Genomic DNA, 23,133 nt, shown 5'->3' on the forward strand with positions numbered 1-23,133 from the left:
TAGACATGTGTTATTGTCTAGATATCCTTGAAAAAGAAAAAAAGTAAGAAAAACTCACATTTTCAGTTTGGCCGCCATTTTGTTTCGGTGGTAAGGAGTAGATCGAATACCCCCCTTGATACTGCTTCATATTTTGTGGAGGGGTCCAACAATTTGCGAGTGGTTATAATGTCGCTGACATAGAATCAATTGCCACGCACCACTGTAGATTCAAAGCCTCACATGGGTATTAAATTATTTCATGCGGGGAAGCCATCTAGCATGCTTCTAGAAATTGGTGATTCTGCCCAGGCCTGAAATACCAATGGAGTCTCCCTTCACTATATATATCTATAGTATGACATACATCTTTTGCCAGTGGTAACACTGAAATTAGATGGAGTCTGTTGAGGCATTAATGGCTAGGAAGTGCTGTTAACTGATCATTCATCATCATTCATCATTCATCATTTACAGTAATGGCAAATGTTCCAATATTGATACATTATGGACATGCATTGGGGTTATAATAGAGAAAGTAGAAGACTGGTGTAAACATTAATGTACGTTTTAATTATGTTTGTTTGACTTGTAGCAGCTTTTAAAAGCCGTGAAATACAGATATTGGTATATATTGTAGTTATTATATAGGTATATATGGCCACGTCCAACAGCCTCCGTTTGGGCTTGCTGTTGGGTTAAGCCTTTACAATTGCTTTAGCAACGTGGTTATAGTGTGTCTGCCTATTAATCATGAGGTCCGGGTTCGATCCTCGGTAGAAACTGGGGTATTTTACTACAATATGTTGGGGTTTTTTTGCAAAATAAAGGCTGGTCTAGCCCAATCTAGCATTTATAAGATTAAATTTGCTCATCAGGCCATATATCAAACCAGGCCAGACTATAGAGATCAGAACATGCCTTTTAAAACAATCTTTAGCATTTGTGCCATTTTATTGAATTAGTCTCTAGATTACAACTTTGAAGTAACGTAATTCTGTGTTAAAGTACATGTACTTAACAGTCAGTTCATTCTCAAAGTAAGCAAGTCTCAACGTAAGCGTTGACCGGTGGCATAATTACGTGCGAGCAGGGCGCTTTTGCGGTAGTTTTCACTAGTCAAGGTAATGTTTTCCTTCGCAGTTTGTTCATTATTAAAGCTGTGTTATTGGGAATTGGCCGAGGATGACCTACAATGATAAATGAGCCTAAGCTGCCTTACTCATCTATCTCTGGATACTGCCAACCCCTCTCGCAAGTGTTAGAGGCAGGAAATAAGTGCACGTCGGATTGTTAATAAATAGGTGAGAGAGAGATAAAACCTGACAGTGAAAACATGTCAGGATAAGTAAGACTGGAATAATGTTCTAGTCATGATTAAAATGTTAGTGAGAAAAAAGTCAAAAGATTATCGGGATGACTTATTTTATGATCTGATATTTTATAGTTGTAGTAAAGCGACAGTCAAAAGTTACCCGAAACGTCCTATATTTGAACAAGAAAATAAAATTGGGCCTTTCCAGGGCCTCTGTATGTTGACGACAACGACTGGTTAGTAAGAACGTATTTTACCAAACCATTGTTCGGCATTCCTCGGACTGTCAAAGATGTTGCGAAAACACAAAATACTTCCGTGTTGACGAAGAAAGAAAGAAAAAAAACAGATACGGTTTAACAATTTTATGTTACAGACCAGTAATGTGCAATGTCTTTAACGGTTATGAGCTTCTCCTCTTCAAGCGCTTTAATCAGCACCCAGAAGAATGGCAAGAATGGAGGGAGAAGCTGAAAGAAAGGGAGGAACATGGGGTTGATAGTTTCGGGGTAAACAATTACTGTTAGCTATTGTTTACGTTGCCAGCACGCAGTAATATAATGTAGTGATTTTAAGTTTATAGGCCACTTCCAAATGTTCAGCCTTGCTGTTGGTTTAAACACATCGTTAAAGGTTCTGCAAAGTCCGGTATTCGGTTCCATGGATTTGATGTAGTCTCACTCTCAGTTTTTCGACTGCAAGGCAGACCAATTTTACAGATTGACATTTACTGATGTCTGCGTCTCAAGTAGTTAGGATCAAAACTGTTGTGGAAATGAACATGATTAAACTTTATTATTTATAGTTTTACGTATGTAATTTAAAAACGCCATAATTAAAGTAATAATCAGGTCGGAGACTTTCCCTGGATTGAGAGACTGTCTCTAGATCTAAACATTGTCTCTCGTTTGAAAGACAAAATGTCTTTCGATTTAAAGACTGTATTTAGCTTAAGTGTTGAAAAAACATGAAATCATTATTAAAACAATCATTTCATTACAGTCGCATTATTTATTCATTGAAACAACTTGTTATTTCAAGTAAACTTTACAAGAAACACATTGTCATAGAAGTTTGCTTAAGCATTACAATGCTTAAACAAAATTCCCAAAATAATTTTGATTTTGAAAATTTGATAAAAGAAAGATAATTTTCTATATTTGAAATAAATTTGCGCATTCTAAAAAGAGAGTTTTAATTACTCTTTCAATGATTTTCATTGCTTAAGCTAATTTGAGTCTTTCGATTGAAAGACATTTTGTCTTTCGAATGAGAGACAATGTTTAGATCGAGAGAATGTCTCTCAATCCAGGGGATGTCTCTGACCTGATAATAGTTAAAAAAATTGCATGTTAATTTAAATCTACCATACCACCTTCCATATACATATTGAAAATTTGAATTGTATAAATGTATAACCAATGAAATGTGCAGAACGTATAACAGGGTTTAAAAATAAACCGATCTATACACAATTTTACATGACTGAGGTAGAAATTTAATGGTGTAAGTGAAAAACACACTGACATACATGGAGTTTCAAAGTGTTTGCCTACAAAACAGAGGTTTTCTCATTAGTAAGGACATTATTGTATTTGGAATGAGCTTTCCAGACATGTAATTTTTAGTGTGAAAAATTTGGTTTAAATATGTATTTGAAGCCTTCAAAGTTAGCAACGCGATTTGTGTCACTGGTTATATACACATAAAAGGAAAACATTCCGCATTGTTTTGAATCTTAAGTAAGTTGTACGTGGAGAAGACGTATTGACCAGCATACAATTAGTTGGTCTAGGATTTGATTCAGACTTAAAATAGTTGTTCCACATCATTTGACACAAGGGTCATAACTCTGGCACCTATGTTTGATGAATTATCTCCCATTTTACTTAAAATATAGGGTTAAAGTTTTGATACACATTCACTGTATCTCTGATCTGAAATTAGGCGCTGCCTAGATCTGACGGGAAAATCTAGTCATGTGCGATTATATTGAATCTTTCTGCATAGATTTTTTTTCTGATATTTTCAGTAAGCCTGAGGGTTTTGCTCTTGTCATGAAAACTATGAAAAATGCATATCTTTTAATATGTCTATCTGAATGAACATAATCATTTCTTCAAATACTATTGAAATGCTCTAAAGTACTGAAAATAAGGTCTCTAGATTTCATTGTTTATATGAAATAAAGGAGGAACTGAATTGGTATAGTGTAACCTATATACAGCTAACAGGATTAAATGTTCTGGTCAAGAAACATTAGTTTCAATGTCTCGAAAATTTGCTGCTGATTAGTGATTACCAGCCTGGATATTTAATGACATAACTTATTTGTTACTTGCAGGATATTCCGAGGGAGTTATGGTACCTGTCTGTAGCCTTGCATCAGCGTCCACGCTACCTGTTGCAACTAGTCAGAGATGAGATTGAAAAGGAAAAGAAACACTATCTCAGGAGAACTGGAGGTTTTTATGAGTTTTTCTTTTTTTAGCTGTTTACTGTTTACTTCACTATAGTGTCCAAGTTAGTAACTAAGTAAGCTCCTTATGAAGAACAAAATACTTGCAACTTATTGAATTATTTAAATCCACGGCCAGTGTTCTCCATGATGGTCCACTGGATACATGTTCTTCATAAGTCAGTTATCCTGTATGGTACTGTACCCCTGATTCATGTGGGGAAGTTGTCAGTAACTTGAGGAGGACTGGCTAATACATGAGCCGCGCCATGAGAAAACCAACATAGTGGCTTTGCGACCAGCATGGATCCAGACCAATCTGCGCAGTCTGGTCAGGATCCATGCTGTTCGCTTTCAAAGCCTATTGCAATTAGAGAAACCATTAGCGAACAGCATGGATCCTAACCAGACTGCGCGGATGCGCAGGCTGGTCTGGATCCATGCTGGTCGCAAAGCCACTATAGCAACCCCAGATAATCCAATAATCTTGTAGTCAATCAAGTAAAACCAGGTAAAATCGATAGGGTCATTAGATTTAACATATTATATTTCTTATTATTTCCCAAAATACCATAATAAAACTTACATATAATTATTCAGAAATGAATTATCTTTCAAATGGTATAATTCTTAATAAAATCTGAAAAAAATAAAGATGATCGATAATTAGTTAAAAATCAATTATTGGTAATTATCGATCAATCTTCACACCTCGGCGCGGGTCAATAGACAAGGACAATGGTTTATGACAGTGTGTGTTTTCACATCCAATTGCGACAGGCTAATAATTCATGAATATTCATGAAGTGATATTATCCAATCACAGAAAAGAAAGGGCTACGTAATGGCGTTTTGTTTGAGAAAAATCGGCCGGAAGCTATTTGTTCAAAAAATCGTCAAAGTTCACCTATTCTTACAGAAAAACTACAAGGTTTGTATTATCATAACGAATATCAAAATAAAGTGCATTTTCTCAGCTTTAAAATGATGCTAAATATATTGAAATCAGTTTAGATTTGACCCGTCGCAATTACGTTAGAAGTTCAGTAGTAGTCTGTTCCAAAAATGGCGGGCGCGGTAAACAACGCGCCGCCATCTTGAAATCGCAATCGGCGAAACTACCTGAATTAAATCGCCGATATATAGTTAAATATTAGCATGAACGTAATGAAATAATAAAAATTGAATGAAAAACAGATAAATAATCAAATAAACTAAAAAATTATGCCGTTATAACAAACAATTTGATCGGAAAAAAGCTGAGAATGCACGACTTTTTTTTCGAAGAATTCCCGACATTAAATTTTTCACGAACGTCTTGAAGTTATACTTCTTTCTGCTAACATCACTTTTAATTTCTCGTCAAAAATTAAAGAAGACATAAATTTGATATTAAAGAATCTGATTATCGAAAAAAATATGTTGAAAAAGCAATAAATCTCGCCGAATTTAATGAAATTTGAAGGTGTCCGAAAACGAACCCGTCTAATTATTCAATGAAATTTCGTGTCCGCTTTTCGGATACTGACTAAAGAACTTGTTTTATTTTACATTTGTTAAATAATACACGGTTAATTGTACCTTGATAGTGATGAAATTAATTGTATGCAAGCTTTATAATTCTTTTTTTATACATTTTCAGGTTGTGCAATATATATATTGACATCCTAATGATGACTTAAACATCAACTTGAAATGGCAGGACAGTACCCTGGCCCATTTTGTGAGGAAGCTGGACTTCTGTCAGCAAATCTTATCCACAATGTGATAGAACCAAAACCTGAAGGAACCCTCAAACATGGCCATATTATTGAGCTGAAGAAATTTGCTGATGCATCAAAACTCCCTCTAACCAATCTCATTACCTGGCTAAATCAAATTGACAAAAAGACATGTGAAATTAAACAAGCCACGCTGTCTGTCCGCATCAAACGTGTTATTGAAACAAACAAAAAGTTGCTACACAAAAAGAAAGTAGCTGGATTCAAGACTTCGAACGAGTACCAGAATTCTCCGTTCATTCCTTTGACTGTCTCGCTGTCAGGAAACACGACAACCAAAGTTAACAATAATGAGACTTGTGTTGAAAAAAGTAAAACAGAAAGTGAAATGTCTGATCCAAAGAAAGTTACTTCAAAACAAGATGATTATTCAGAATTAGAGAATGTGTAAGCAAAGAACCCTTAGTTGAGGAATTAAAAACAAAGAACATGTTACAGTACCAAATCAGTAAACAGCAAAAAATGCTTAGTAAAATGAAATCACTTGTAAGTTCTGAACGCGAACAGCTTGGGCAGTTGAAGTCGACAAAAGGACATTTTTCTGTCCGAAACGTAACAAAACGAGATGCCCTTGCTGCTAAGAATAGAAAACTACTCCGAGAAGCACAGGCTACTATTGCAAAACAGAAGAAACTGATAGAAGACATTGAAGCACGAAACTTAAAACTTTCTCAAGAGGATGAAAGACTGAAACATGAGTTATTGAACAGTTGTTGTAATGAAAGTAACAGTTATGAACAATCAGACACTCACTCCTTTGAACACCAGATGAAAAAGAAAATGCTTGAGAATGAAATGTATGTGGAAAATTTGTTGACTGAAAATGAAAGCTTGAGAAAAAAGGTCAGTCGGCAGTTGTCCGATAAAAATAATGCCAAAAGGTCTGTAAGGTATTTTAAAAAAAATGTCAATACACTTCGCAGTGAAATAAAAACAAGAAATCAAATTAAAACCCTGACACAGACTGTCGCAGAGAAACAGAAAGAAATTGATCAGCTGCAGATTGAAAATGAGTTTTTAAAAGATGATAAGAAACAAAAGTATGAAACAAAGAACTCTGATGGGTCTTTCAATGATAGTATAAGACTGTGTGTAATTGAATTAGCTGGACTTGAAGTAGCAGTTGAGAAAGTCTCCCAAGTAATTCAAGTTATTTCCAGGCACATGTTTTCTCGTGAAATAAGTAAAGCAGACCTCCCAACTAGCTCAACTGTCCAAACAATTGTTGATGAAGGTCACTTTTTAGCAAAGACTTATATTTCAACAGTTATTGATGCTGCTGAAAGTTTCGGTTTAAACAGAGATGGAACTTCGCGCAAAAAGCAGAAGATAGTTGACACGTCGGTAACCTTAGACACAGGTGATGTGATGAGTTTGGGCTTCACTCGTGTTGCACATGAAAGTGCTAAAACAATAAACAGTGTAACTAAGAACAGCATAGATGAACTTGCCAAGTTGAATAGTACATTTTGTTCAGACAAAAATGATACAGCAAATACTAATGAAGAGTACATTAGAAACACCCTGCATAAACTCGCCTTCAGCATGTCCGACAGAGCAAGCAATGAAAAACTAGCGGATAAACTTCTCGATGAGTGGAGAGATGAAGTTCTGGAAACTTGTGAAAATAAAGACAAAACAACTGTCAAACACTTCCACTGCATGGCACATGTATTGTTGGGATTCCACAAGTATGCATGCACCGACGTTAAATCAGTTGAAACAAGTTTAGCTAAAGAAAGTGGTCCACTTGGACGTGACAGCCTTCCTGCGTTTAAATATTGGCGTTCGTCGGGCACAGTTGTTGAACGTGTGGTACGCACAACTGCAGAAACATTTGGTCCTGCTGGTGACCATCTGGGATTAAAAGACAGATGGGATGCGGATTGCAGTCAAAAGGGTGTCAAGTCTGTCCTGGGTAATTATCGTGACAACCGTTTCAACGGCATATTTCAAACTTCGGCTGAGGTGCTAGTCCATGCAGATCAAATGCTTGATGTGCTTAGCACAGTGAAAAATCCAAACCGGAAGCTTCAAGCGGTTAAAGCAGACCTTCAGTGTGAAAAAGTAAGAACTCTCCTTCAATGTTTTGGTCTGTTTTATGTTAAGCTGACAGGACCATACTGGAACCTTGTTACTTCTGGTGCAGTGCCTTACCTTCTCTTGTACAGTCATATCCAAGCTATCGCCGCATACTTGAAATCCTGTTCTGAAGATCCAGCCACACTCCTCAACCCAGAAGGACACTGGGAAGCAAATGATGCTCATGGTATAGCAGACATTCCCTACAAGCAGCGTTTCATAGAAACTGTTTTTGAAGTAAATGACCAGACCAAAGAACTGCTTTATCAAATGATTAAAACTGTAAGTACAGCAATGCTGAAGTGTATAGAGAAGCAGTTAATTGACTTTCTACCAGGAGGGCAGTTCAGTGAAAAACCCTGTCAGGAGGACCTCAGAAGAACCAGTTATGCCCACTCGACAAACCTCGGATGTGAACACCATTTTGGTGACCTTGACAGCAGTCAGAAGCGTCGTCCTAATGCATCCATGCATCACCATTCGACTGTACAGCTCTTGAAAAGAAACAGAAAACCCATGATCGGATGGCTTGCAGAAATGTCCGAGTCTGAAAGGCAGGTTGTTTTAAAAAAAGCACGGCAAGGCGGACGAAATCTGAGAAAAATTCACATGCAAGCAGAAAAAGAAGTGATAGATGAAATAAGTAACGACATGATCAATGAAAAAAACAAAAAAACAAGCAAAAAAAGGAAGCGAAATGTAGAAACTGAATGTGAACAAAATTTTGTTGATGATGCGGATGAGATAACCAAAGACTTACTTCCAATCCATGAACCATACAATGAAAATGAATACGTAATCGTAGCATACCAAGACCAGTGGTATCCTGGGTGTGTTCAAAATTGGCAGAACAGCAAATTGTAGTAAATTTTATGTGTCCAACACGGAAGGCAGGGCATTTTATTTGGCCCGCGAGAAAAGATGTACAGACAGTATGTAATGAGTTTGTCATTAAAAGAAATTTTGTCCCGGAATGTCTGAACTCTGGGCGCCTGTGGAAAATTGTTGACTTCGAGGAGTAGAGGATTTATACAAAAAATATTGTAAGGTGTATTTTTAATGTCAAGCCAAGTATCAGCAATGAAACAAATGATTGTAACATGTCACTGTGATATATTTATTTAATAATGTGTGTTTATATAAAATATCATGTTGTGATTTATATCTTAATTTCATCAAGACAAATTATGTTAGGAGATAGTCATATAATGACGCAACAAATTTTTAAACGCAAAATGCATTTAACAAATCCAAAATGTGTTAATGAAAACATTTCAGCAACATTTGTTAACTTATTGCACTGTCACTGTGATATATCTAACTTATTGAATTTGTTTTATGTTATCATTCATTTCATGTAAAAATGTTGATTTCTCATTGATTTTATGTATGTTGTAAATGTACGAATAAAATTTAAAATAAACACCCGTCATTTTGATGTGAAAATGTCAGATTTACCCCTTAGGCATGAGTCAGAGATATAAAATAACAGCAGAACTGAATTCAGCATGAAATTTTACATTACAGTGCAAATTTTTATAAAGATATCTCTATGAATAAAAAAGTTATGTTAATTTAACTGAAAAATCTTGAATTTTCGGTTCCGTCGATTGACCGCGAAAATGCAGAAAGTCTTTGAAAAAGATGACCAAATTCTGTCGAAAAATCAAAACTTAAATTTGGCATAACTTTTGTTTCAGTTGAGATATCTTCAAAATTTAAACTGTTCTGTGTTTCTTTTAAAAGGCTCTTTCAAATAAGTTTAAAATAAAGGTAAAAAAGTAATTTTGAAAATTTAGCTGTGGTTGCTAGCCACTATGTTGGTTTTCTCATGGCACAGCTTACATGTTTATGGAATCCAGGAACACCAGTTATGTTACAAATGTAACTGACCAATGTTTTAAATCAGCCTAGGTAATACGTTGTGTAGGTACTTTAAATATCTTTATTACATAATGAGACTTTGGATCAGTAAAAACAAATGGTAAGCACTGTGCCAGCTTTTGGATGTAATTCTAGCATTAATGAGAACTTCTGTTAAAAGTAAAACAATGTCATTATTCTATTATGAGTTTTGTTCAGTTACAGCCAATTGTTGCAAGTCCATTTTTTCAAGTTACTTTTAATCAAAATTCATTTTATATGCATATTGATGAATAAAAATGACATCGGTGTTGACATGTTACGTAAGTTACATTATATCTAATTTAATTTTTGGTGTCAGAATTGCCTGTATATCACATCATGTTGACACTTACTTTAAGCTAAAAAAAAGACTTAGAAACTTTGAATAAATATCTGTAGTTATCATTAACCATGTCATATTATAATATGTCATGTTTTGTAAAGATGAGCTAACATTGCCTATCTCAGTGCTTTCTTTTCTCATTAATTTTGATTATTTTCTGATATTGCTTACAATATTATTTCACCAGCAAAGGAGGTTTTACTTGTATTTGTATGTTTTGATATTGTTTCAGAAACACTGTTGACCACCTACATCAACATGAATCACTTCACTGAGTTTCATCTGGATAGTATCTTCAAGTACGGAGAAGACAATAAATTACCTAAAGAGGTAATCAACATAAAAAAATTGAATGTTTTAATCTAATAGTACTGCATAAAAGTAATTTTATACTGGAAATTTTTTATGACATATAAAATAAGACTTCACATTCCTGTATTTTATGCTGGTATTTATGACAATATTATGATAGGAGCAATATATATATATATATATATTTATCATATGAAAGCATTAACTTCAGAGACAGATTTTATGCGGTGTTGGCCAGTTTTCAGCTGTAGAGCTTCATGTATAAAAACTGATTTTTTTTGTCTGATCAATGAACATTAACTTTGTATATTTAGATTTTAAATTTACATGATTTTTTTTGTTTGCAGATTTTCAAATGTGCCAATATTCGCTACCTTTCACTGAAGTTCAACTGTCTTTATGATATACCTCCTGATATAGGCCATCTCCAGAAGTTAAAATATCTTGCCCTGACAAATAATCGCCTACATGTGCAATCTATTCCCCACACATTGACATTCTGTACTAGTCTACGCACTCTACTGTTGGACAATAACTTACTCGATGCACTACCAGGATTTCTCCTTCAGATGCCAAATATTGAGACAGTCCATCGCCATGGCAACCATAATTATTTTAAATCCACTTTCATGTGGTATCATACAGATGTGTACTGCAGGATCATGCCATTGACTGGAAATACACAATTTTCGCTGAAGAAGCCTTTAAAACTGTCGTTTTGGGCTGCAAAAACTCTGATAGGATCCAAAAAGAACTTCTTCACTGATAAGAATGTTGCCCCAGTGTTAAAGGACTATATCTGTGATGTGTATGAACAGTTCAACATTTGCCAGAACTGTACCACAGCCTGTCTCAGTAACAAACCAGGTATACATTTTGTTTAACTTTTTTTGGTGTTTGTTTTGTACAAAGTATGTACAGTAGTTTATTATAATTGACCTTTTAAGACAGGTGACTGCTGGATGAAAGTGTGCACTCGGTAATTTCAGACTTATATTCTGTTTTGGATCAAGACCAAATACATACACAATATGATCACATTTTGATAACCAACCAGTTCAGACCAATATTCTTAGTGTAATTGCCCTTGACTATAAAAAATAATCAAGATAGGCAGAATTTGTTTTTAAAACCTTTGTGGCTATCTCTGTTTCTTCTAGGTCCACATGTATAACAAGTCTGTTTAGATCAGTATTCAAAGAGTAGCTTCCCTTAATTTAGTCATGTACTCTCAAAATTACAGTCCAGCTCAATAACTTGAGATGTTTGCTATGACAAGCAGATCTAAGACTTGTGATACTTTTTGGCGGTCCAGTCTTGAAATGACCTGATTGTAAAAAGGTTATTGAATCTTCAAATATACCACCCCAAACTTGGGGAGAAATGTTCATTTCCACCAACATTTGCATATTATTATATACTATACATGTACTATATATGACCCTGAAAAATGATAACATGAATGAAAATTAATACTGGATGTTGATAAAAAGCAAGAACAATGTTGTTTTTCTCAGTTATTTCACAAGTGCTGCTATGGTGTACTCCCTGTGCACAGATTTTTTAGCTCGACTATTCATAGAATAGTAGAGCTATTGGACTCGCCCATGCGTCGGCGTCCGTGTCCGCGTCCCGATTTGGTTAAGTTTTTGTATGTAAGCTGGTATCTCAGCAACCACTTGTTGGAATGGATTGAAACTTCACACACTTATTCACTGTGATAAACTGACCTACATTGCACAGGTTCCATAACTCTATTTTGCTTTGTTTCAAAATTATGCCCCTTTTTCGACTTAGAAATTTTTGGTTAAGGTTTTGTATGTAAGCTGGTATCTCAGTAACCACTTGTGGGAATGGATTGAAACTTCACACACTTATTTACTGTAATAAACTGACTTACATTGCACAGGTTCCATAACTCTATTTTGCTTTTTTACAAAATTATGCCCCTTTTTCGACTTAGAACTTTTTGGTTAAGGTTTTGTATGTAAGCTGGTATCTCAGTACTCTCTAATTGGAATGGATTGAAACTTCACACACTTATTCACTATCATGATCTGGCATGCACAAAGCAGGTCCCATAACTTTATTTTGCTTTTTAGCTCGACTATTCGAAGAATAGTCTAGCTATTCTACTCACCCTGGCGTCGGCGTCGGCGTCACACCTTGGTTAAGTTTTTGCATGCAAGTACATACAGCCATCAATTAAAGGCATATAGCTTTGAAACTTATTTTTTCTTTTTCTAGGTCAATTACCAACCTCTCTGGGTCAAGTCCCATAACTCTGACATGTATTTTGAGCAAATTATGCCCCCTTTTGGACTTAGAAAATTTTGGTTAAAGTTTTACATGCAAGTTACTATCTCCAAAACTAATGCAGATATGGATTTGAAACTTCACATGTGTCTTCGGGGTTATAAAACTAGTTGATAGCAGCAAGTCCCATAACTCTGACCTTCATTTTGGCCAAATTATGCCCCCTTTTGGACTTAGAAAATTCTGGTTAAAGTTTTGCGTGCAAGTACATACAGCTATTTCTAAAAGGCATATAGATTTGAAACTTATTTTTTTTCTTTTTCTAGATCAATTACCAACCTCACTGGGTTAAGACCCATAACTCTGACATGTATTTTGAGCAAATTATGCCCCCTTTTAGACTTAGAAAATTTTGGTTAAAGTTTTACATGCAAGTTACTATCTCCAAAACTAATGCAGATATTGATTTGAAACTTCACATGTGTCTTCGGGGTTATAAATCTAGTTGATAGCAGCAAGTCCCATAACTCTGACCTTCATTTTGGCCAAATTATGCCCCCTTTTGGACTTAGAAAATTCTGGTTAAATTTTTGCGTGCAAGTACATACAGCTATTTCTAAAAGGCATATAGATTTGAAACTTATTTTTTCTTTTTCTAGATCAATTACCAACCTCACTGGGTCAAGTCCCATAACTCTGACATGTTTTTTGAGCAAATTATGCCGTCTTTTAGACTTAAAAAATTTTGGTTAAAGTTTTACATGCAAGTTATTATCTCCAAAACTAATGCAGATATTGATTTGAAACTTCACATGTGTCTTCGGGGTTATAAAACTAGTTGATAGCAGCAAGTCCCATAACTCTGACCTTCATTTTGGCCAAATTATGTCCCCTTTTGGACTTAGCAAATTCTGGTTAAAGTTTTGTGTGCAAGTACATACAGCTATTACTAAAAGGCATATAGATTTGAAACTTATTTTTTCTTTTTCTAGATCAATTACTAACCTCACTGGATCGAGTCCCATAACTCTGGCATGTATTTTGGGCAAATTATGCCCCCTTTAGGACTTTGAAAATTCTGGTTAAAGTTTTACATGCAAGTTTCTATCTCCAAAACTGATGCAGATATTGAATTGAAACTTCACATGTGCCTTCGGGGTTATAAAACTAGTTGATAGCAGCAAGTCCCATAACTGATATGCATTTTGGTCAAATTATTCCGCCTTTTGAACTTAAAACTCTTTGATATTTAACCTTTTTGGGTAATATTTTCCTGCTTCTGGGACAATATTTCTAATAGTCGAGCTTGGCTGTCTTACGGACAGCTCTTGTTTTCAAAATTATGCCCCTTTTTCGATTTAGAAACTTTTGGTTAAGGTTTTGTATGTAAGCTGGTATCTCAGTAACCACTTGTGGGAATGGATTGAAACTTCACACACTTATTTACTGTGATAAACTGACTTACATTGCACAGGTTCCATAACTCTATTTTGCTTTTTTACAAAATTATGCCCCTTTTTCGATTTAGAACTTTTTGGTTAAGGTTTTGTATGTAAGCTGGTATCTCAGTACTCTCTAATTGGAATGGATTGAAACTTCACACACTTATTTACTATCATGATCTGACATGCACAAAGCAGGTCCCATAACTTTATTTTGCTTTTTTTTCAAAATTATGCCCCTTTTTCGACTTAGAAACTTTTGGTTAAGGTTTTGTATGTAAGCTGGTATCTCAGTAACCACTTGTGGGAATGGATTGAAACTTCACACACTTATTTACTGTGATAAACTGACTTACATTGTACAGGTTCCATAACTCTATTTTGCTTTTTTACAAAATTATGCCCCTTTTTCGACTTAGAATTTTTTGGTTAAGGTTTTGTATGTAAGCTGGTATCTCAGTACTCTCTAATTGGAATGGATTGAAACTTCACACACTTATTTACTGTCATGATCTGACATGCACAAAGCAGGTCCCATAACTTTATTTTGCTTTTTTACAAAATTATGCCCCTTTTTCAACATAAAAATTTTTGGTTAAGTTTTTGTATGTTAGCTGGTATCTCAGTATCCACTAATGGGAAAGGATTGAAATTTCACACGCTTGTTAACTGTCATGATATGACATGCAATGCAAAGGGTCAATAACTCAACTTCGCATTTTACAAAATTATGCCCCTTTTTCAACTTAGGAGTTTTTGGTTAAATTCCTATATGTAAGCTGGTATATCAGTACCCACTAATGGGAATGGATTGAAACTTCACACACTTGTCCACTGTCATGAGCTGATAAGCACTATGTAGGTTCCATAACCCTATTTTGCTTTTTTACTAAATTATGTCCCTTTTTCGACTTCCTTATTCATTCAGTCGACAAGGCTGTTGAATAGTCGAGCGTTGCTGTCCTCCGACAGCTCTTGTTTTGTAATACTGGACATAAGATAATTCAAACTGATAACCTAAAGTAAACAGCAATGTAAGAACTCTTACTGGTATTTTGGGAATTGTGAAAACTTCAGCACATGGACTGGTTGTATGATTGATCTTCAACTTCAACAATTTAATATCTAACTTTCCCATAGAAGCCAGTTGTGAAAATTGACCAGTAGTTTCATATTTGTCTTATAAAAAGTCAAGGACACAATCCTGTCTTTTATAGGTGAATTTACTTTGGATATGATAATGATTTGAAAAAAATGCTTTAATAAAATTCTTCATTGTAGAAATTTTTTTATTTCTTTAATTGGGATTAAATAGCAACCACAGCTAAATTTTCAAAATTACTTTTTTACCTTTATTTTAAACTTATTTGAAAGAGCCTTTTAAAAGAAACACAGAACAGTTTAAATTTTGAAGATATCTCAACTGAAACAAAAGTTATGCCAAATTTAAGTTTTGATTTTTCGACAGAATTTGGTCATCTTTTTCAAAGACTTTCTGCATTTTCGCGGTCAATCGACGGAACCGAAAATTCAAGATTTTTCAGTTAAATTAACATAACTTTTTTATTCATAGAGATATCTTTATAAAAATTTGCACTGTAATGTAAAATTTCATGCTGAATTCAGTTCTGCTGTTATTTTATATCTCTGACTCATGCCTAAGGGGTAAATCTGACATTTTCACATCAAAATGACGGGTGTTTATTTTAAATTTTATTCGTACATTTACAACATACATAAAATCAATGAGAAATCAACATTTTTACATGAAATGAATGATAACATAAAACAAATTCAATAAGTTAGATATATCACAGTGACAGTGCAATAAGTTAACAAATGTTGCTGAAATGTTTTCATTAACACATTTTGGATTTGTTAAATGCATTTTGCGTTTAAAAATTTGTTGCGTCATTATATGACTATCTCCTAACATAATTTGTCTTGATGAAATTAAGATATAAATCACAACATGATATTTTATATAAACACACATTATTAAATAAATATATCACAGTGACATGTTACAATCATTTGTTTCATTGCTGATACTTGGCTTGACATTAAAAATACACCTTACAATATTTTTTGTATAAATCCTCTACTTCCTCGAAGTCAACAATTTTCCACAGGCGCCCAGAGTTCAGACATTCCGGGACAAAATTTCTTTTAATGACAAACTCATTACATACTGTCTGTACATCTTTTCTCGCGGGCCAAATAAAATGCCCTGCCTTCCGTGTTGGACACATAAAATTTACTACAATTTGCTGTTCTGCCAATTTTTGAACACACCCAGGATACCACTGGTCTTGGTATGCTACGATTACGTATTCATTTTCATTGTATGGTTCATGGATTGGAAGTAAGTCTTTGGTTATCTCATCCGCATCATCAACAAAATTTTGTTCACATTCAGTTTCTACATTTCGCTTCCTTTTTTTGCTTGTTTTTTGTTTTTTTCATTGATCATGTCGTTACTTATTTCATCTATCACTTCTTTTTCTGCTTGCATGTGAATTTTTCTCAGATTTCGTCCGCCTTGCCGTGCTTTTTTTAAAACAACCTGCCTTTCAGACTCGGACATTTCTGCAAGCCATCCGATCATGGTTTTCTGTTTCTTTTCAAGAGCTGTACAGTCGAATGGTGATGCATGGATGCATTAGGACGACGCTTCTGACTGCTGTCAAGGTCACCAAAATGGTGTTCACATCCGAGGTTTGTCGAGTGGGCATAACTGGTTCTTCTGAGGTCCTCCTGACAGGGTTTTTCACTGAACTGCCCTCCTGGTAGAAAGTCAATTAACTGCTTCTCTATACACTTCAGCATTGCTGTACTTACAGTTTTAATCATTTGATAAAGCAGTTCTTTGGTCTGGTCATTTACTTCAAAAACAGTTTCTATGAAACGCTGCTTGTAGGGAATGTCTGCTATACCATGAGCATCATTTGCTTCCCAGTGTCCTTCTGGGTTGAGGAGTGTGGCTGGATCTTCAGAACAGGATTTCAAGTATGCGGCGATAGCTTGGATATGACTGTACAAGAGAAGGTAAGGCACTGCACCAGAAGTAACAAGGTTCCAGTATGGTCCTGTCAGCTTAACATAAAACAGACCAAAACATTGAAGGAGAGTTCTTACTTTTTCACACTGAAGGTCTGCTTTAACCGCTTGAAGCTTCCGGTTTGGATTTTTCACTGTGCTAAGCACATCAAGCATTTGATCTGCATGGACTAGCACCTCAGCCGAAGTTTGAAATATGCCGTTGAAACGGTTGTCACGATAATTACCCAGGACAGACTTGACACCCTTTTGACTGCAATCCGCATCCCATCTGTCTTTTAATCCCAGATGGTCACCAGCAGGACCAAATGTTTCTGCAGTTGTGCGTACCACACGTTCAACAACTGTGCCCGACGAACGCCAATATTTAAACGCAGGAAGGCTGTCACGTCCAAGTGGACCACTTTCTTTAGCTAAACTTGTTTCAACTGATTTAACGTCGGTGCATGCATACTTGTGGAATCCCAACAATACATGTGCCATGCAGTGGAAGTGTTTGACAGTTGTTTTGTCTTTATTTTCACAAGTTTCCAGAACTTCATCTCTCCACTCATCGAGAAGTTTATCCGCTAGTTTTTCATTGCTTGCTCTGTCGGACATGCTGAAGGCGAGTTTATGCAGGGTGTTTCTAATGTACTCTTCATTAGTATTTGCTGTATCATTTTTGTCTGAACAAAATGTACTATTCAACTTGGCAAGTTCATCTATGCTGTTCTTAGTTACACTGTTTATTGTTTTAGCACTTTCATGTGCAACACGAGTGAAGCCCAAACTCATCACATCACCTGTGTCTAAGGTTACCGACGTGTCAACTATCTTCTGCTTTTTGCGCGAAGTTCCATCTCTGTTTAAACCGAAACTTTCAGCAGCATCAATAACTGTTGAAATATAAGTCTTTGCTAAAAAGTGACCTTCATCAACAATTGTTTGGACAGTTGAGCTAGTTGGGAGGTCTGCTTTACTTATTTCACGAGAAAACATGTGCCTGGAAATAACTTGAATTACTTGGGAGACTTTCTCAACTGCTACTTCAAGTCCAGCTAATTCAATTACACACAGTCTTATACTATCATTGAAAGACCCATCAGAGTTCTTTGTTTCATACTTTTGTTTCTTATCATCTTTTAAAAACTCATTTTCAATCTGCAGCTGATCAATTTCTTTCTGTTTCTCTGCGACAGTCTGTGTCAGGGTTTTAATTTGATTTCTTGTTTTATTTCACTGCGAAGTGTATTGACATTTTTTTTAAAATACCTTACAGACCTTTTGGCATTATTTTTATCGGACAACTGCCGACTGACCTTTTTTCTCAAGCTTTCATTTTCAGTCAACAAATTTTCCACATACATTTCATTCTCAAGCATTTTCTTTTTCATCTGGTGTTCAAAGGAGTGAGTGTCTGATTGTTCATAACTGTTACTTTCATTACAACAACTGTTCAATAACTCATGTTTCAGTCTTTCATCCTCTTGAGAAAGTTTTAAGTTTCGTGCTTCAATGTCTTCTATCAGTTTCTTCTGTTTTGCAATAGTAGCCTGTGCTTCTCGGAGTAGTTTTCTATTCTTAGCAGCAAGGGCATCTCGTTTTGTTACGTTTCGGACAGAAAAATGTCCTTTTGTCGACTTCAACTGCCCAAGCTGTTCGCGTTCAGAACTTACAAGTGATTTCATTTTACTAAGCATTTTTTGCTGTTTACTGATTTGGTACTGTAACATGTTCTTTGTTTTTAATTCCTCAACTAAGGGTTCTTTGCTTACACATTTCTCTAATTCTGAATAATCATCTTGTTTTGAAGTAACTTTCTTTGGATCAGACATTTCACTTTCTGTTTTACTTTTTTCAACACAAGTCTCATTATTGTTAACTTTGGTTGTCGTGTTTCCTGACAGCGAGACAGTCAAAGGAATGAACGGAGAATTCTGGTACTCGTTCGAAGTCTTGAATCCAGCTACTTTCTTTTTGTGTAGCAACTTTTTGTTTGTTTCAATAACACGTTTGATGCGGACAGACAGCGTGGCTTGTTTAATTTCACATGTCTTTTTGTCAATTTGATTTAGCCAGGTAATGAGATTGGTTAGAGGGAGTTTTGATGCATCAGCAAATTTCTTCAGCTCAATAATATGGCCATGTTTGAGGGTTCCTTCAGGTTTTGGTTCTATCACATTGTGGATAAGATTTGCTGACAGAAGTCCAGCTTCCTCACAAAATGGGCCAGGGTACTGTCCTGCCATTTCAAGTTGATGTTTAAGTCATCATTAGGATGTCAATATATATATTGCACAACCTGAAAATGTATAAAAAAAGAATTATAAAGCTTGCATACAATTAATTTCATCACTATCAAGGTACAATTAACCGTGTATTATTTAACAAATGTAAAATAAAACAAGTTCTTTAGTCAGTATCCGAAAAGCGGACACGAAATTTCATTGAATAATTAGACGGGTTCGTTTTCGGACACCTTCAAATTTCATTAAATTCGGCGAGATTTATTGCTTTTTCAACATATTTTTTTCGATAATCAGATTCTTTAATATCAAATTTATGTCTTCTTTAATATTTTGACGAGAAATTAAAAGTGATGTTAGCAGAAAGAAGTATAACTTCAAGACGTTCGTGAAAAATTTAATGTCGGGAATTCTTCGAAAAAAAAGTCGTGCATTCTCAGCTTTTTTCCGATCAAATTGTTTGTTATAACGGCATAATTTTTTAGTTTATTTGATTATTTATCTGTTTTTCATTCAATTTTTATTATTTCATTACGTTCATGCTAATATTTAACTATATATCGGCGATTTAATTCAGGTAGTTTCGCCGATTGCGATTTCAAGATGGCGGCGCGTTGTTTACCGCGCCCGCCATTTTGGAACAGACTACTACTGAACTTCTAACGTAATTGCGACGGGTCAAATCTAAACTGATTTCAATATATTTAGCATCATTTTAAAGCTGAGAAAATGCACTTTATTTTGATATTCGTTATGATAATACAAACCTTGTAGTTTTTCTGTAAGAATAGGTGAACTTTGACGATTTTTTGAACAAATAGCTTCCGGCCGATTTTTCTCAAACAAACGCCATTACGTAGCCCTTTCTTTTCTGTGATTGGATAATATCACTTCATGAATATTCATGAATTATTAGCCTGTCGCAATTGGATGTGAAAACACACACTGTCATAAACCATTGTCCTTGTCTATTGACCCGCGCCGAGGTGTGAAGATTGATCGATAATTACCAATAATTGATTTTTAACTAATTATCGATCATCTTTATTTTTTTCAGATTTTATTAAGAATTATACCATTTGAAAGATAATTCATTTCTGAATAATTATATGTAAGTTTTATTATGGTATTTTGGGAAATAATAAGAAATATAATATGTTAAATCTAATGACCCTATCGATTTTACCTGGTTTTACTTGATTGACTACAAGATTATTGGATTATCTGGGGTTGCTAGATTAAATTCGAAGCACATCAGTTGACCTCACATTTTCAGATGAAAACAATTTTAGGTTGTTATTTGTCCTAGTTTGAAGTACAAGTACATATAATAAAAAATCTTGTGACACTAAGATCATAAGGTAGAATATAATGTTGTTCATTTTGTCGGTAAATTATTTACTAAATATAGACCAATGTTAGGATATACTTGCATTTTAGGCAGTTTTACATATCTCAGAATGTAAACTTTATAGCATGTCATAGATATGTTTATATGTTCTATTCACAACAGTATCTTTTTCAAAATTTTAGGATTCAAGGTGATAACTTTCAAGAATCCATATTTAGGAAACACCTGTGTGCCCTTTCAGCACTGGGTGTGTTCCTTGGAATGTGCCAAAGCCCTCGAAGTTCCTGCCCGACATGAACAGATTGCCAAAGCAAGAGAACTTGATTCTAAGTATGAATACTATGTGAAAGAATGTCAGCAAGCCTTTTACAAGTGTAAAAGCAAACATAAGATGTTGTCTTGTCTGTCAACGGGAGACGTTGACAATATTTCAGACTGTGATAGTTTTGTGTCGGAGGTAACAAGTTACCAGACGACAGAGTCTAGCTTTGATCTGGAGCCTACACAGGCACAACCAAAGAATTGTGCTGTCATGTGATATATCTATCTTTATTGACAGATAAGCATTTTGCAGCATAATATAAAACAGGGTTGATCTTGCTATAGTGTTGAATAAAATGAATAGCAAAACATGATTGATTTTATACAATTTAGTAAATTGTATTTTTACATAACAACAGGATCTGATACACTTAATTTGCCAATAGCTCTGTTTGTACATTGATGATATTATGCTACTTTATACTGAAATGGAAATAATTTACTTTGACTGTTTGATGAAATTATTTGACACAAGTTATTCCACTTTACAGTATACTAACTTGCATTTATTTGTTCTCATGACATCTGAGGCCAGTAGCATAGTTGACAATGGACTGTGATATACTCTAGATAATTGCTTTTTCAGAGATTATCTTTTCAGTGAAAATTGGGATGTGCTAAGTAATAAATACATTTTGTAATATAATACTTGATTTCTGATCTTTTTAGCTCATCTGATTTTTTGAAAAAAAAAATGATGAGTTATTTCATCACTTGATCGGCGTTGCCATTGCCTTGTTAAGTTTTATGTGTAGGTCAACTTTTCTTCTAAACTACCAAAGCTATTGCTTTAAAACTTGCAACACTTGTTCATCATCAAAAGCTGACTCTGTACAGCAAGAAACGTATCTCTATCCTGCTTTTTGCAAGAATTATGGCCCCTTTTGGACTTAGAAAATATCAGATTTCTTGGTTAAGTTTTATGTTTAGGTCGACTTTTCTCCTAAACTATCAAAGCTATTGCTTTGAAACTTGCAACACTTGTTCACCATCAGAAGCTGACTCTGTACAACAAGAAACATAACTCCATCCTGCTTTTTGCAAGAATTATGGCCCCTTTTGGACTAAGAAAATCAGATTTCTTGGTTAAGTTTTGTGTTTGTCAGCTTTTCTCCTAAACTGTCAAAGCTATTGCTTTAAAACTTGCAACACTTGTTCACTATCAAAAGCTGACTCTGTACAGCAAGAAACATAACTCCGTCCTGCTTTTTGCAAGAATTATGGCCCCTTTTGGACTTAGAAAATATCAGATTTTTTTTGGTTAAATTTTATGTCTAGGTCATCTTTTCTCCTTAACGGTCAAAGCTATTGCTTTAAAACTTGGAGCAGTTATTCGCCATTAAAAGTTGACTATGTACAACAAGTACCATAACTCTACATTGCTTTTTGCAAGAATTATGGCCCTTTTTGGACTTAGAAAATCATGGTAGGACAATATACAGAGCCAAAAATTTCAGATGAGCGTCAGAACCTGTTTATACCCCGAAGGGATGTATTATGTTATACCCCCGGTGTCCATCTGTCCTTCAACAATTTCGTGTCCGCTCTGTAACTCTTGAACCCCTTGAAGGATTTCGAAGGAACTTGACACAAATGTTCACCACATCGGGACGACCTGCAGAGTGCATGTTTTGGATGGCTCGCTTCAAGGTCAAGGTAACACTTTAGGGTCAATAGTCGTATTTATGAGTGTGTTTCGTGTCCGCTAACTGTTTGAAAGATTGTAAAGAAATGTGGCACAAATGTTCACCACATCGAGACATCGTGCAGAGCGCATGTTCCGGATGTCTCGCTCAAGGTCAATGTCACACTTACGGGTCAAAGGTCATCGCTCTGTAACTTGAACCCCTCGAAGGATTTCGAAGATTCTTTACATAATGTTCACCACATCGAGATGATGTGCAGAGGGCATGTTCTGGATGGCTAGCTACAAGGTCAAGGTCACACCTTCGGGCATATATTGCTCCGCATTGCGGTGTTCTTGTTTGCTTTGGGTTAAGCACCATGTTTTAACAGTATTTAAGTCCTGAAATGACACGTCAGGTCTTTCATCAAATTAGCATGGGAAACAAACGCATTACCAAGGGAACATGATCACGGCCTGCCCTGTCTACTGAGCTAAGCGGTCATCTAATTTCGCCATTGGGCCAACTTTGTGCATAAAATTACAGATAAATTTTTGCGAGACATTAAAATGAGATTATATTGTTGCAAACATGCATTTTATATAGGTTATATTTTTACTGAATTTTAAATACACAATAACGTTAAGCACAGCATGTTGTGATTTTTTTTATCTG

At 35.2% G+C, this 23,133-nt stretch overlaps 2 protein-coding genes across 2 annotated transcripts; one reads left to right on the top strand and one right to left on the bottom strand.

The window, feature by feature from the left end:
• The first annotated feature begins 1,565 nt into the window (after nt 1-1,565).
• Nucleotides 1,566-21,479, top strand: LOC123545141 (uncharacterized). The gene is made up of 5 exons (XM_045331453.2): nt 1,566-1,803; nt 3,639-3,759; nt 10,096-10,193; nt 10,523-11,042; nt 20,695-21,479. Exons 1-5 carry the CDS (start codon nt 1,678-1,680, stop codon nt 21,048-21,050), a joined length of 1,221 nt encoding a protein of 406 aa, XP_045187388.2. The 5' UTR covers nt 1,566-1,677; the 3' UTR covers nt 21,051-21,479.
• LOC123529836 (uncharacterized) lies at nt 16,484-20,369 on the bottom strand. Its single transcript, XM_053538261.1, has 2 exons — nt 19,929-20,369; nt 16,484-19,217 (listed from the first exon to the last, which is right to left on the bottom strand). The coding sequence occupies exon 2, from the start codon at nt 19,162-19,164 to the stop codon at nt 18,121-18,123; it is 1,044 nt and encodes a 347-aa protein (XP_053394236.1). The 5' UTR covers nt 19,165-19,217; nt 19,929-20,369; the 3' UTR covers nt 16,484-18,120.
• Nucleotides 21,480-23,133: the final 1,654 nt, after the last annotated feature.

The sequence above is a fragment of the Mercenaria mercenaria genome, chromosome 1, assembly GCF_021730395.1.
Source record: "Mercenaria mercenaria strain notata chromosome 1, MADL_Memer_1, whole genome shotgun sequence".
NCBI lineage: Eukaryota > Metazoa > Mollusca > Bivalvia > Venerida > Veneridae > Mercenaria > Mercenaria mercenaria.

Coding starts and splice junctions, on each gene's coding strand:
- LOC123545141 (XM_045331453.2), top strand. CDS start 1,678: ATGTGCAATGTCTTTAACGGTTATGAGCTTCTCCTCTTCAAGCGCTTT. Junction 1,804..3,638: donor ATGGGGTTGATAGTTTCGGG/GTAAACAATTAC, acceptor TGTTACTTGCAG/GATATTCCGAGGGAGTTATG. Junction 11,043..20,694: donor CTGTCTCAGTAACAAACCAG/GTATACATTTTG, acceptor TCAAAATTTTAG/GATTCAAGGTGATAACTTTC.
- LOC123529836 (XM_053538261.1), bottom strand. CDS start 19,164: ATGGCAGGACAGTACCCTGGCCCATTTTGTGAGGAAGCTGGACTTCTG.